We start from the raw sequence: 15,521 nt of genomic DNA on the forward strand, positions 1-15,521 counted from the left end.
AATGATCTCTGGAGAACTCCAACAAAGTGTCATATTGATTTTATTGTTTACAGCGCAATGTCACGGACTGTGCGGCCGCTCCTGCCGGAGGTTCGAGTACTCCCTCGGGCGTGTGTGTGTGTGTGTGTGTGTGTGTGTGTGTGTGTGTGTGTGTGTTCTTAGCATAAGTTAGTTTAAGTAGTGTGTGACTCTAGGGACCGATGATCTCAGCAGTTTGGTCCCTTAAGAATTCGCACACATCTGCACATTTTTTGTTTACAGTCCAAAAAGTTTCTGAACTGGATTAACAATGAATAGAGAACGTATTTGACAAACAAACAAACAGCTTCCAACTGCATATGAACCTTCACTTATAGAACACGACCGGTTTCGTGGTATCAAATAACATCCTGAGACGTACAAAAATCGTTAAGATATGAAGCGCATGAGATGGGAAGCAAAACGACCCAACCTCCTCTAAATGAAATGAAATGAAATGATCGTATGGCATTGTTGGCCGGGAGGCCCCATGCGGGGGAGTTCGGCCGCCGTATTGCAAGTCCTTTTTAGTTGACGCCACTTCGGCGACTTGCGAGTCAATGATAATGAAATGATGATGGACACACAACACCCAGTCATCTCGAGGCAGAGAAAATCCCTGACCCCGCCGGGAATCGAACCCGGGACCCCGAGCGCGGGAAGCGAGAACACTACCGCAAGACCGCGAGCAATAAAATGTTATTGCCTGCAACAAGCAGGACCCACACATCAGATTCATCAGCTGAAAAAACTGGCACGTTAAAGCCGCGTTAACGTCACATTGGACGCGGCTCACGTCACACCATACAGGGCCTGATACAGGGTGTCCTACATAAAGCCGGTGCACCTCACGTCCGAGAGTCAAGTAACAGTGATTTAACTAAAAAAGAATAGACAACAGTAACATTGAAAGAGATGTAGTTAATTGTTTATGAGAGACGCGGGAGATGGTGGCCACGGGCGCCCAGGCATTGCTGACTTCGTTTGATTATGTTACCAGCAGCACGCTAAATTCTGCAGGGGTGATGATGTTAATTTCTCTAGTAATTTTCCTTTTAAAATCGCCTATTGTGCGGGGACTGTCAGCATGAACTTTGCTTTTTAGTGTGCCCCATAAATGAAAATCGCACGATGTTAAGTTCGCGGTCTTGGAAGGCCAAAGGTATCTACTGACACATCTATCTTCAGAGAACACGTTGGTGATGTAAGCCATACGTGATCGGTTGCTCCATCTTATTGGAACATTGCACATTACTTCTCTGCAACTGTTAACTGTGCATAGAAAGAGTCGAAAATCTCTACATACTTGGCACTGATTAAGATGTAATTGAAATATTGGGGCCAATAATGTGCATGCCAGACAACGCACACCAATCGCCTGTCTTCTCTGAGTGGAGAGGTTCTCCATGCAGAATATGTGGGTTGTCCTGCGACCAGTATCTGCAGTTCTGAGAGTTTACATAACCTGACGAATGAAACAAGGCCTCATCTGACATGATGTGAAGGAAAAGGTCCAAGTGACCGTAAGCAACTTATATTAACAGCCAGTCACAATAATGAATTTTTTTTTCCTGATCCTCAGGATTGTACCACATTCACACGATATGCTTTTAATTTCACATCTTTTAGCACACAATGGCACGAGATACACCAATCTGCTGTGATAGCATCCTTACCGACTTGCGGGGAAATCTCGTTATGTCCACACAAATTCTGTTTATAGTTTCAGGTGTTGTCATTATCAGTCACCTACTCCTCTGCACATTCTTAACGGATCCTACAGCCCTCTATTTCTTGTACAAATCTTTAATAGTTCTGGCTGTGGTGAGTTTCCTATCAGGATACTTCGCTTGACACGTTTCTTTACATTCCTTGATGGAGCCTTCACCGTAACAGTTCGCTGTTCTAATGCCAACTGCCCCATTTCTATAACAACTGAACAATACGAGCTTGTCACGACTACTGACGCACGACCACGCAGCTGCACTCAACTTTTAGGCAGCGTAGACAACTTTCGAGGCAGGGTCGCCACTTCACAAGCAAATGAGACTCGAGATGATTGATCGATATGTGAGGGGTTCCGGTTTTATATGGAACACCATGTACGACGTTTAAAAATGCCTGTTTTTTCAACTGGTGAATTTCGTGACGCCCTGATTGTTGCGGGTAACAGCATTTTATTTCGATTAGGCTGAGTCCCCCTCCTTCTTACCTCTTGGGTTTAAAGTTTTAGCGGCGTCTGTACACCTGAGAATGTGATTTGATATCACAAAACAGGTTATGTGTCTTTAAATAAAGGTTCATATACGGCTGGAAGCGGTTTATTTGTTAAATATTGATTACTTCAGCTGCGGTTGCCCACAACATAAAACTACAAGTAAATAGAGGACAGTGAAAGTGGTTGTTTTAATGCTTCAGGTGTTCTAAATATTCTCTCCTTCATTTCAGAATAACGCACAGAACTTTCATACAACCATGTACAGCTGCCAGGAAAGTCCTCCTTAGGGATGATGATCAACTCTCACGTTACAGTGCCTTGAATGTTGCTATGTCAAAGCGTGGACCCTTCATGTAAATTTCTGCACTTCATCGTTTTCTTCGTAGTTTACTACTGATAGCACGAAGTCCCGTCACTCATGACTTTTTTTTTTCCTTCCAGAAGAGGTCTCTCCATGTTTTGCATTTCAATGAAGTGGCGGCAGGTGTCCACGTGTCGTTCGTTTTGCATTTCAATGAAGTGGCGGCAGGTGTCCACGTGTCGTTCGTTTTGCTCGGGAGTCAAGGTGAGCAAGACAAATGTCTTGAACACTTGATGCAGATATGTTACTCCGTTGTGATTAGTGACCCGACAACGTTGACACACTATGGCCGAGCATTCAGTACTTAACACCGCCTGTTCACAGTTGACGCGTCGAATGCACATCTGGTGTTTACAATTGTTAGTTCTGCTGTTACCGTGGTTATTGCGCTGACGTCACTTACACATCAGGAATAAAATCTGTCTCTGAGCTTACACGAGGGTTGGATAAATAGTATTGGAAACTCTGCCGTAATATGAAAAGTTTCTCTCAAATGGCTTGCGCTCTGTCTGTAGCTGACAGCAAGTCAGTTGAAGTATTGCAGTGAACGGCGATGGCTGTATTTGCGTCAGTTGCAGTGTGTACCGTCTCAAAGTGCCAGGGGCCAGTTCAAGCACCCTAACAGTTGGTCGGTGCAGCCTACTACGTAGTTTATTGCATCATCCTCATCCCGCACTGAGAAGAAATTGCACCTTCTGGCACTCCATCTCAATCGTCCTTCATAACAATGCACGATGAAACACAGAGAACCACGTGCAGGAGCTCCTAGCGTACATGGGGATGGGAGATATTGGAACATCCATCGTATTCACCCTATAGGAGTCAGTGCTACTACGGCGTGTTCACCAAAATGAAGGAACCTCTTCGAGGCACGCGCTGCAACACAAGAGAAGACATCATCCGTGCCGTAGGCCGGTCATTGCGAGACGCTGACAGAGATGGAAGCGCTATGGTGTACGATGCCTTCCATCTGGACGCGGGGGGGGGGGAGGTGATCGAGATGTGGGGGCGATTACACTGAGCGCGTGTAATACGGTGAACGTCTGTCAATAAAGTGTTGCCGCTACTGTTTTTAAACCCATGTATAATGAAGTAATCAGTCTTTGTCGGGTACCATGTATAAAACATTTTGTGATCAAGGCTGATCACTTTATTAAAACTGAATTTGGATCACTGTTTCCCAACCACGTTATCAAAAGCGAAAATCAAAACGTCAGAGGCTCCGTTAGGTTGCAGCGCAACTGTCTATAGGAAGGTAGCAATGCCCGAAGACGGTAGCGAATTGTAGGGAACCTTCAACGGCGTTTGGATAAGGGACTATCAGCTGACCCTCAACGTAAATGAATGTAATGTTTTTCCCATGAGTGTGTGAGGAAATGTACGAGGTCTGTTCAAAAAAGTCGTGATGTCGCGCCAATGGTGTGTTGGAGCGAAATGCTGTTGGTATCCCTGCACTCTCTTGTGTGTAATGTGAAACTGCCAGAAGTTTCATTGTCGTATATCTATTAGTTATTGTTCAGTACTGTATTGAGTTGGCTATTGTGTCCCACAGTTTGTGAATGTAGAGAAGACAATGTTAGAGGAGCAACGCGTCTGCTTTAAATTTTGCGTGAAACTGAGAAATCCTTTACGGAGAGACAACACCAAATGATGCAAGAAATCTATGGTGATGAATGCTTACGCCGTAGTCGGTGTTACGAATGGTTCACATGGTTCAAAATTGGTCAGACGGAAGTTAAAGATTACCCTCGTTCAGGACTCCCTTCGATGTCTATCGACGACGCTCACGTCAGGCACGTCAATGAAATTGTGCGTGTCAATTTAACACTGACTGTCTGAGAGATTGCAGAAGAATGTAAAATTTCAGTTGGATCATGTTATAAAAGCCTGACATCTTGGAATGTATCGTCTTGCCGCCAAGTTCGTACCACGGCTCAAGAGTCAAGACCAGAAAGATTTTCGCCTCGCAATCTGTGAAGAGCTTTTGGATCGCGCAAATGAGAACGAGATGATGATGAGACATGGGTCATGGTTATGATGTTGAGACCGAGGTTCAGTCTTCAGAATGTTTTGGGAAAGCTTCTCCAAGACCAAAAAAAGCCCGTCAGGATAGGTCAAATGCCAAAGCCATGCTGGTAGTTTTCATTGACTTTGAAGGGTTAGTTCATCATGAATTCGTGCCTCAGGGACACACTGATGATCAAAGGTACTATCGAGACGTGTTGCGACGCCTACGAGAAAATATGAGAAGGAAACGGCCTGAAATGTGGCGAGACAATTCATGGCTCTTGTATCGCGATAACGCACCCGCACATTCATCCCTGTCGTTGGTGACACTTGTACAAAAAACAAAATCACTGTGCTGCTGTATCCTCCGTACTCTCCATACCTGGCCCCTGCGAACTTTTTTATTTATTTCCAAAGTTGAAAGTCCCGTTGAAAGGACGAAGATTTGCAACGGTAGACGAGATAAAAGGAAATTCGCAGGCGGCACTTCGCGCCATTCAGCAAGGGACGTACCTAGACTGCTTCCGGAAGTGGAAACGGCGTTGGGAGCGGTGTATTAATTATGTAGTATTTCGAGGTAATAAGTAAAAAGTAAGCGTAGAAAAATTTTGTGGACAAAGTTCCGGAACTTTTTTTAACAGACTTCGTATTGGGGAAGTACCTGAAGGTAACCATCTGTAGAGTCTTTCAAGCGGAATGATCACACAAAACAAACAGTAGAAAAACCAGATGCCAGTGGTTGGGAGACTCTCAAGATAATCCAATTCATCCACAAAAGAAGTGGCTTTTCGTGTACTGGTTATCAGTCTGGAATCCTTTACCATGTTGGGTTACTAGGAGAGATAGGAATATCCAATGAAGACCGAAATATTTCGTCATGGGGTCGTTTATTTGGCTCAAGAGCGTCGTTACTGCAGTTCTCAATAAGCTCCAGCAGCACATGCTATGAGAGAGGCGTTTTTCATCACAGAGATTTACTGTTAAAGAACATATATCACAGGAAAAGTCGGCCAACATACTACATCACATTTGACCATGAAGAGATAAACTGGAAGTCATTTGGAAATTTATTGACAACCGTTCTTCCCATGGCCATTCGTGAATGGAGCAGGAAACGATTGGAGGAAGTAGTGGTACCGGAAGTGCCCTCCACCACACGTCACAACTTGGCACGCTGAGTATAGATGTGTAATAGATATGCATGTGTTCAATAATTTCAACAATGACAAAAATACTACATTAATGAAATGTATCTGTTAATGCATGGCTTGATTAATGCCTCACATAAAGTGGAACACACAGCTGCTAAGGATGCCCAGTTGGCTTTGCTCGTACTGCTCATGGATAGTTTATCCAAAGACAGAGGTTTTGCGCAATTTCAAAGTGTCCGGCTTGTTGCTCCTCAACAGTGAGTGCAAGAAGTTCACATAGGTGGGGATCGACCTGACCATGCTGTTTGCGTCTAAGTTTTTGATATGAGGGTTACTGGGACAGAGATCTCCAGCAGGCTGTAACTAGCAGTTAAAGCAAATTTATTAATAATCTTTAAACTACACCTTTGCAGTTCTTCTCTATGAACTATTCACACTGAGAAGATGGAAGTACTAGTAGCTTTTTTTATTGGTACTAGAAGTATGACCTTTGACTGATGTTCACTAGTTTCCCATCACTAGTGAGCATATCAACAAATTTAAACCATTTTGAATTCAATTGCAAACAACATTTTTGTTATCTCTAACTTTGTGTGTTAGTGTACTTTCGTTTATGAGTAGTGAAAGATGGGGTAAAGTGGCCGGAGTGGGAAAAGTGGCCATTGCAAAATTTTTGCCCTTAACAATGCTGCTGCCTCCCTAGAAGTGGTCAAAATAGTTCTGTTATACATCACCATTGCTGTCAGTAAGGTTGACGGAGAAAGCTTGTTCTGTTATTCTTTAATAGAACACGTGTGATTTTCAGTCACCTGATGTAAAGTAAGTCATTTACATTATTCTTGTTACTTTACCTAAGTGCAGTGTAATAAGTTTTTTTTACAGTATCAGTGCTTAAACAACATCCTTTGACCTGCGAATATACTGTAGTAACTTGTTTATTTCTGTCGCCATGGTGGCCACTTTTCTCAATAGTTCGTTTTTCATGTTTACTTCAATAAGAGCTGGTTACTTCCCATTAATTAATCCTACAGATTGACTTCTAAAACCTGTTACGCACAAAGCTACCACATCCATCATTCTGTCCCTTTGTGACGATTTTGGATTAATAACCCATCTCTGGTCTGTAATATTTGGTGTAATACAAAGATCCGATTGAAAATGGTCTGCTGCAGTCACCTGGCATTATATCGTATAGAGAAATGGCGATTCGAGCTAGCGCGAACGGGCTATTTTAGTTGCCGTGACTGTTCTGTCATTCTTGTCCAGTCTGTAGATATTTATGTAGATGTGGGCTTGTTACGACGTGACAGCCGGGTGACTCGTTTGACACCCCTCAGAAAAGCCCTTGACAAAGCTATCAATGCATCGCAAGGTTTTGATCCCCCCCACCCCCTTTAATCCTCCCTTGCCCACGCATGATAAACTCACAAAAAGAAACTTGCTAATAACACATGTTGCCCGCAGTCAGCAAGCAAGGAAATGAAAGTAACTAGACATATTTCACTCATGGAACGTATTTCATGCCCTTTTTCCTCTAATTATTCACGAAACTCTCGCGTGGTGGTGCTACTTAACATCATACCATAGTGCACTCTGATGAGAATTTGCAAAATAGCCAATGGCATAAAGAAAAAGAACTGTGTAAAACACTATGAAAACAGTAATACCAAAAGTCAATTAATGATTAAATTAAGCATAGAAGAGATATACAGAGATAGGGATCCAATAACAAAGTTTCAGCAACTCTGTTCATTCACTTTTGATGCAAGCAGCGGAATGCAAAAATTGTACGCTCATTGGTAGGACACCCTTAGGCTTAAAAACCAGAGCCTTTGGAACACCCATAAGAGCTGTACTCCAAGGAAGACACTCTTTCCTCCCCCCCCCCTCCCCCCAACCTGTGCTACACAGAGCTAAGCGGCGTTTCAAGGTGCAGCCTTACGAATAGCTACCACTTGTTCGAAAAACATCGCTTGATATCACTTACCAACAGTTCAAGAAACGTTGACCACTGTTAGTAAAATCCATGTAGAAACTATTCAAAATGTGTTCTGATAATTTAAATTCTGTAATACATTAATGAGAACTGTTTTTAATATATATTATGGGGCAGCTCTGCCTCAGAGTCTTTAATTATGAACCACACCTGGGACATATCGTAATTAGTAGCAGCTGCTTGGGGCGCCAAGCTGAGAGGGGCGCAAGGGGCACCTACGTGTAAGAGTCATGCTCAGTGTGTATCACAATTAGTAGAAAAACTGACACAGGAACAAAACTGCAAAGGGGATCAACGCCACAGTAGAGCATCAGCAGACATCTATGACATTCCAGATGGGTTTTTCAAACCAGCATATAAAGAAAAATTCCCAAGAAATGTTTGCAATGTCATTAATATGCAACATGAACAGCTACGGAACCAAGACACTTCCCTGTGGTACACCTGAAATTATTTCTGCACCTGTCAATGACTCTCCATCCAACTCTGCATCCTCCCTACCAAAGAATACTCAATCCAGTCACAAATTTTGCTTGAAACTTCATACAATAATAAGCCAATGTGTGATACTGAGACAAAAGCTTTTCGGATGTTGGGAAATACTGAATTTACCTGATTGCCTTGACCCACAACTTTAGGTATGTCATGTGAGAAAAGTGTGGGTTGGGTTTCTTGCAATCAATGTTTTGTAAATCCATGTTTGCTGGTATGGAGAAGGTCATTCTGTTTGAGATACCTCACTATGTTTGATCTTGGAACACATTCTAATATTCTGTGACAAATGGATGTCCAGGGTACAGGAGGGGTCCTTTTGTGGATCACTTCTGCTACTGTTTTTGTAGACAGGTGAGACCTTTGCTTTCTTCCAACTTCTGGACACTGTTTTTTGTTCGAGGATTCTATGATGTGTTACAATTAACAAAGGGGCTAAATTCAGCTGCAAAATTGGGTATGGAATCAGAGAGAAATTCCATTGGGCCCTAGGACTTTGTTCAGTTTTATCTACTTCAGCAGTTTCTCAATGCCACTGACACTAATACTTATTCCACCCATCTTTTCAGTGGTACGAGAATTAAATTGTGGCAACACTTCTGACTTTTCCATTGTAAAAGAATGCTGAAAATAGAGTTATGCATTGCTTTTGGTTTGCTACTCTCAGTTTCAGTTCTTTCTGTTCTGTTTTGAAAGTAATAAGCTGACTTTGTATGATGGTTTCTTTCAGAACACTGGAGAATTTTCCATTGCATTCTTTCAATTTTTGGATGAATTTGAGGGTTTTCAGTATCACCCATCATTACCAGGGAAAATTAAGCTGCATGAAGCACTGAGCTTAATAAATGACACCAATTTTACCAGAAACTCTGAGCTTTTTTGGTCCGATAAATAATGTAATATATTCAGGCTTCAATATTTACAATCACTGTGGCAGTAATATGTTGATTCCACATGTTATAGTTTTGTTTCCAGTAGTTGCAGCTGAGATTTTGATAAATGATATTGTATAAAGACCTGTGTCTGTGATAGAATAATGTGAAGTGGGAAAAAAAAGAAATTGTTGAAAGACTTCTCATTCCTTGAAGGACAGGGTGAATATATCAGTTGCAGAGTTTGTGGTGCAAAATTTATCATTGGGGACATTATTCAAAATAGATCATTGAGACTTAGTTGATTACTGTCAGTGGAGACAGTCACAAATGCAGAAAAACCGACTACTGCACAAGTAAGTAGCTGCATTTACATATCACACTGTGATGGATTGCAATGCTAATATGACTAAAATGTTATTCAGTCAGAAATTTTCAAGCTCTCAAACTAAAATGAAATTAATTATTATATATGTAACTGTGCTATTTGCTATGGAAAACCTGTTAATAATCTTTGAGTTGCATAATTTATTTCAGTAATTTCCAATTTCTCCAGCCAGTCCGTTTAATTGTTAGGACACAAGTACTTTAATTATTGTGATTAACCTACTCAGCCAAATTCAGTTCAAAACCTCAAAAATTTGTATTGGTGTACAAGTCATAGGCCCAGTGAGATAAATGAATTAGAAGTACTGCCTGATATACTTAACATCGGATTGCTGCAGAGTTCTTGAGCATATTCTAAGTTCAAATATAAATTTTCATGAGACAGAAAGGTTTCTGCCCACAAATCAGCATGGATTTAATAATCATCACTCATGCTTGCCTTTTTCTCATATGATATCCTGCAAACAATGGACGAAGGCCAACAGGCAAGTTCCATGCTCCTAGATTTCTATAAGTAATTTGACACAGTAGCCCACTGAAGACTGTTAATGAAGGTCAGGGAATATGGAATAGGTTCCCAGATAAGTGAGTGGCTCACATACTTCTCAAACAGGTGAACTCATTTTGCTGTCCTGAGCATCATCAAGAGTTTCCCAGGAAAGTATAACAGGCCCACTCTCATTCTCTACGTATGCAAGTGATCCGACATTTTGGGTGAGCAGAAGTCTATGACTATTTCCTGGTGATGCTGTAGTGTACGTGAAAGCGTCATCCTTGAGTTACTGTAGGAGGATACAGACTGACCAGGACAGAATTTCTACTTGGTGTGATTAATGGCTACTTTCTTTGCCTGAAAAAAAAATATTAATGCAGATGACTAGGAAAAACAAATCTGTAATATTTAAATTTAGTACAATGTGTTTCAAAAAGAATGACCTGATTTTGGATGGTAATAATTATGAAACATGGGATGTGCCACCAAGGAAATATGTGTTGTTTGTATAGGCTCATCCTATAGTTCCAGAAAATCGCCTTTAGATGTCACTCAGTGAGTCTTCTCAGTTTTCAGTCAGTCAGAAGGAAGATGGCATCTGCTTGACAGGCGTTTTGTGTGCTGCAGTTTGCAAAGATTGAGTCACTGATTTCAGTCCAGCGTGCTTTTTAGCATTTATCCATCTGCACCCAAAAACATTAGTCGTTGGTATTGCCAATCTGAAGAGTCAGGATGGCCTAGTAAAGGTAAGGGTTCAGGTCGATCTGGCACTTCGGATGACATGGTTGGCAGAATTTGGCAAATGTTTGAGCAGAGTCCATGAAATCTACTCACCTCACAAGCAGAGAACTGGCAGTGCCTCATTCAACTGTCTGGCGAATGTTAAGGTGTCATTTGGTCTATAAACCATACAGACTACAATTAGTGCAAGCTCTTCACGTTGGTGATAAAAGGAAACAGGTTGGCTTCAGCAATGCTCTGCTAGAAAACATGGAAGACAATCCATTTTTTACCATGGTTAATTTTCAGTGGTGAAGCAACATTTGATGTCAATGGTAAAATATACCAACATAATGTGCCCATATGGGGACTCTAGAATCCTCATGATATTACTGAGCATAAATGAGACTCACCAAAAGTAAACTTTCTCATTCCATTTCTTGTGAAAAAGTGTATGGTCCTTTTTTATTTTTTTATTTTATTTTTTTTTAGGAAAAATGAGCTGGAATGAGCTATTTTCAAATGCTGCAGCATTGGCTCATTCCAGAACTTCAGGAGGATTCTGATGACTTCATGTTCCAATAGGATGGAGCTCCACCACAGTGGCACAACAACTGCTTTAATGATGGATAGGGCACTCAGGAACTTGAGGCACTGCCCTGCATTCTTGGCCTCAAAGACTCACACAAGCCCATGCGATTTTTTCCTTGTGGGGATATGTGAAGGAAAGTGCATTCATCTCCCCCTGTACCTCATGACATAGAAGATGTGAAGAACAGAATAATAGCTACCATAACTTCTGTAAAAGCAGATAAATTGTGTAAAGATTTTGCAATGCATCCCATATTTGTAGTATGTTTCTAACAATAAACACAGAGTTTTTAAATCAGCTCATTCCTTTTGAAACACCCTGTCTTAATAGGGTGCTTCTTGAAACAGTCAGGTCAAATGAATATTTACACGTATCATTGAAAAATGATGTGAAATAGAATGTGCCCGTGAGGATGGTAGTAAGGACAGTGAATGGTTGACTTAGGTTTATTAGGAGAAGTCTAGGCAAGTGTAGCTTTCCTACACAGGAGACCACCTGTCAAGCACTTGTGTAACAAACTCGAGTGCTGCTGAAGCATTTTGGATTCCTACCTGGTCAGATTGAAGGATAAAACTGATGCAATTTGCAAGCTTGGTACTAGATTTGTTACTGGTAGGTTCAATCAACACCCTAGTATTATGGGGATACTTTGTGAAGTGAAATGGGAATCCCTACAGGAAAGATGATTTTCTTTTCACAAAATACTATTTAGAAAACTTAAAGCACCTGCATTTGTGGCTGATTGCAGAATGATTGTATCACAATAAATGTACATTTATATTTCATTTGTTAACATATCAATACAACCAAACACAAAATACAAGGCTACGGAGAAGACTTCTTTGCTTCCAATGCAATTGCAACATCAGATCAAATATCTCTATTTTGATTTGACTTATGTAAAGATTTCACTGAGTCTGGACTCCCTTTGTGCAGAGTGTTTTTGGAAAAGTAAATGGACCAACCTGTGCATGGTGCAACAAGTTAATGAAAATGTTACTCAAGCAAATTCTGTGATGGAGTAATAAATATCATTAAAAATGAAATAAAAAAAATAAAATGATTTGGATGTCACTTGACATGTCAGCTGATCCTATGAGTCATTTTATTGCTGCTGTCATTGAGGATTATTAGATCCTTCAGAAGGTGAATCAGTAAAAGTATTCCCATTTACGAGAGTGCCTGGAAAAAGTTAACAATTCATGTGTCACATAGTTATTTAGCAATCCCTTACAGTTACTGTGACCAGAAGAAATTCAATAAGACAATGTACTGCTCTTAATCTCAGATGCTGTATTATACATGAAAAAAGCAGGGACAACTTTAAAAGTGCTATTTCCAAACATACTTCAGGCTGCATAGCAAACTCTTTTCACAAAGTGAGAAATGACTTAACTTTCATAGTGGCCAAGTTTGGGTTCCTGCCACAAGTGTTCTGCCAGCTCCAAGGAATAGGGCAGCCTTTGACGAAGTCAGTGGAGATTATGGATGATGCAGTGCAAAGATTGGAGAGTGTGCCAGAGAAATAAGGCTCATTAGTTAGATAGAAGTTTAAAATGTTGTTCTTAGAAAGTCCTGATCTTGCCAAAGTTAGAAACATGTCCAAAATTCTACAAGGTCACCATTCTACTGCAGTAGAAATAGTTTGTCGTTTTCGATTAACTCCAATTACCTCTATAGATGCTGAGACGTCATTTCCTCAGATGAAGAATAGATTATCTGAAAGGAGACTCAGCAGGACTCCCGAAAATTTTAAAAAGCGTTTTGGTATCGTGTGCAACCAATAAGACAAAAAGGCATCGTAATTGATAGGCTTTCAAGAAAATTTTTCATTTTTCCTTCATTTACTATTAGAATTGTGTTTAAGACACGAAAGTTACATTAAAAATATAACACAGCATGATATTGATAGAAATATGTTGACTGTGTGCTTGACTGAATATTGCAATGTAGTATATGTAAAGGTATAGTATAAGAATTTTCTATAGATTCTTTCCTTGCCTATTTTAGCTATTTATAATGCCTGTTTGCCCACCTATTTTAATGATTAGTAATGCCTAAACTTCTGGTCTCTGGTTACAAGCATGGCTTCATTTCACCACTCAATTTAGATCCCTTTCTGTTGCCTAACCCTTCTTCAGTGGTTGGATAACCTTTGAAGGTACTGTATTCCAAGAGTGACACTGTATGTACTAGGCTGCCCTAGTGGACACATCATAACCCGATGTAAAACTGATCAATGTAATGTTCCTGTTAATATGCTTGGGTTTACAGCACAGGCAATCATTAAAATTCTCATTTGTTGACAACATTTGAATGCCATCCTGTGAGTTCTGAAGTTTCTAATGATACATTGTTTGCTATCTTTATCAACAACAACATTCTGCAGCACAATGCGCACCACCATACTCTGTCACCATTTTTCTGTGGAGTGTAAACGCTGTCACTTAATTTTCAATGAGATACCTGTTGTGTTTATGAATATTTCAGTAGCCTAGCCTTGTCCTACAAACCATGAAGATACACTTCATTCACGCTCACTGAAGGAATGGTAAAGTATCCCTCATGGGCATGTTGCACAGGTCTAAATGACATAATGCATCGTAAGCTTCATGTTTAAAAGAATAATGGAGTACTTCTTGAATCATTTGCCTTATCACTAGTTTGAAGAAAATAAAATCTCTAGAACCTATAAAACATACCAAATGACAGTTTTCTTTGTAATAGGGAACAACTGTTTTTCTTCTGCACTGCAAGAATATATTTTCTCTACAGCATAGAGTAACTTACAAAAACTATCTTCTGATTTTCATAAGTGTCTTTCTCTGCCGTCAGAAGTACATCTTCCACTCAAGAAGTTATTGGCATAAGAAATAGATAACATATGAAATTCTTACACAGATGAAACTGAAAATTCAAAGCTTTTAGTGAAAGTAAAATACTAGGAAATGAAAGTTGGAAATGCGTTTGCTCCTTACCTCTTTCTGGTCATTTTGAGTTTCATGTGTAGAGTCAGCCTGTTTTGTTTCTGCAGGTTCTACATTGGTACCACTGCCCGATACCTCTGTTGCAGTAACAGCAGTCCTTTTCTCTAGAGCATCATCACTGGATGCACTGTAAAAACACAATTCACTCTCAATTGTCTTTCAGTAGTTCTGTCATCACTGAGCAATTTTATCAGATTTTATTATTCTGACTGAAGCTTTGTACTGTATTTATTCCCATATACCTTTTTTAAATTAAAAACTTTCAGAAGTGTTTTGCCACCAGATCAGTCCAACACAAATCATTAATGTCTATGAAGTAAATATCTGATTGTAATAGACATACATTTAAGACAGTGGAGAATGGCAGAACATCCATACTTCTGAAAGTTTTGCTTATGTTTTCACACCAAGGAAATTAAATGCTGCAATATGCTATTATGACACCACATAACAAAAGTTTTTCTCTAAGTTCTGAATGCCAGTGCATACCACATGAACTGTCTTGCTACAAATTCCATGGATAGACATTCTCTTGTTGATACTGATAAATGTACACAAAAGTTTGGTTTCAAGCTATTATATGTAAATTAAGTCTGTCTAAAATTATATAGCCACATGTGAGTAGAAGTTCATTGGTGTTAAAGTGCACTATCAGGAAGCTGAATAAAAACAGAAACTATACTACACCACCTCACTTCCAGTAGCTGAAGAAATTCTAATGAATGTTATTTTGACCACCTGGGTCAAGTGGCACCTCGTCAGTGTGCATTTGCAATTACACAGCAATGGATTAAAGTTATACTTTAACTGTTGTCTTGTCCATCAAATGTCATAAATACAGGGTGAACCAGAATGACATTGACAAGGACCAGTGTTCTTCAGCAGGTCCTTACAAGGTAAGAGTCTAATTATGATTTTATTGGTTTGCGACTCCAGTTACCTTTGTTTTTAGTTAAAGTAGCTTCACAACATTGAAATCGCCTGCACAATTCAATCATCAAAACATACAACATGAAACACAGAGTAATACACAGATGCTAAAGTGCTGTGATGTCTTTGCCATCACTGCGGGAACAGCTTGGAGTAGCGTCCTTGTGCTCCTCTTCCATTGCATTCAGAGAACCCATACACAAGGTGCATATCTGCCAACTCTTTGTCAGTAAACCTACAAATACTGCTGTGTGTCACTGTTACTATAAACTAAAGGTGGCAGAAAAACAAACCAGA

General features: G+C 40.2%; 1 protein-coding gene across 4 annotated transcripts in view; it reads right to left on the reverse strand.

Annotated features, from left to right (window-relative positions):
- The window catches only part of LOC124596554 (pleckstrin homology-like domain family B member 1), a 1,048,367-nt gene that overhangs the window by 215,844 nt on the left and 817,002 nt on the right, over nt 1-15,521 (reverse strand). For all 4 annotated transcript variants that reach the window (XM_047135740.1, XM_047135739.1, XM_047135737.1 and 1 more), the window contains one exon: nt 14,286-14,421. In XM_047135740.1, coding sequence (XP_046991696.1) covers nt 14,286-14,421 — 136 coding nt within the window. The remainder of the gene's footprint in view (nt 1-14,285; nt 14,422-15,521) is intronic.

This window comes from Schistocerca americana, chromosome 2 (assembly GCF_021461395.2).
Source record: "Schistocerca americana isolate TAMUIC-IGC-003095 chromosome 2, iqSchAmer2.1, whole genome shotgun sequence".
Taxonomy (NCBI): Eukaryota; Metazoa; Arthropoda; class Insecta; order Orthoptera; family Acrididae; genus Schistocerca; species Schistocerca americana.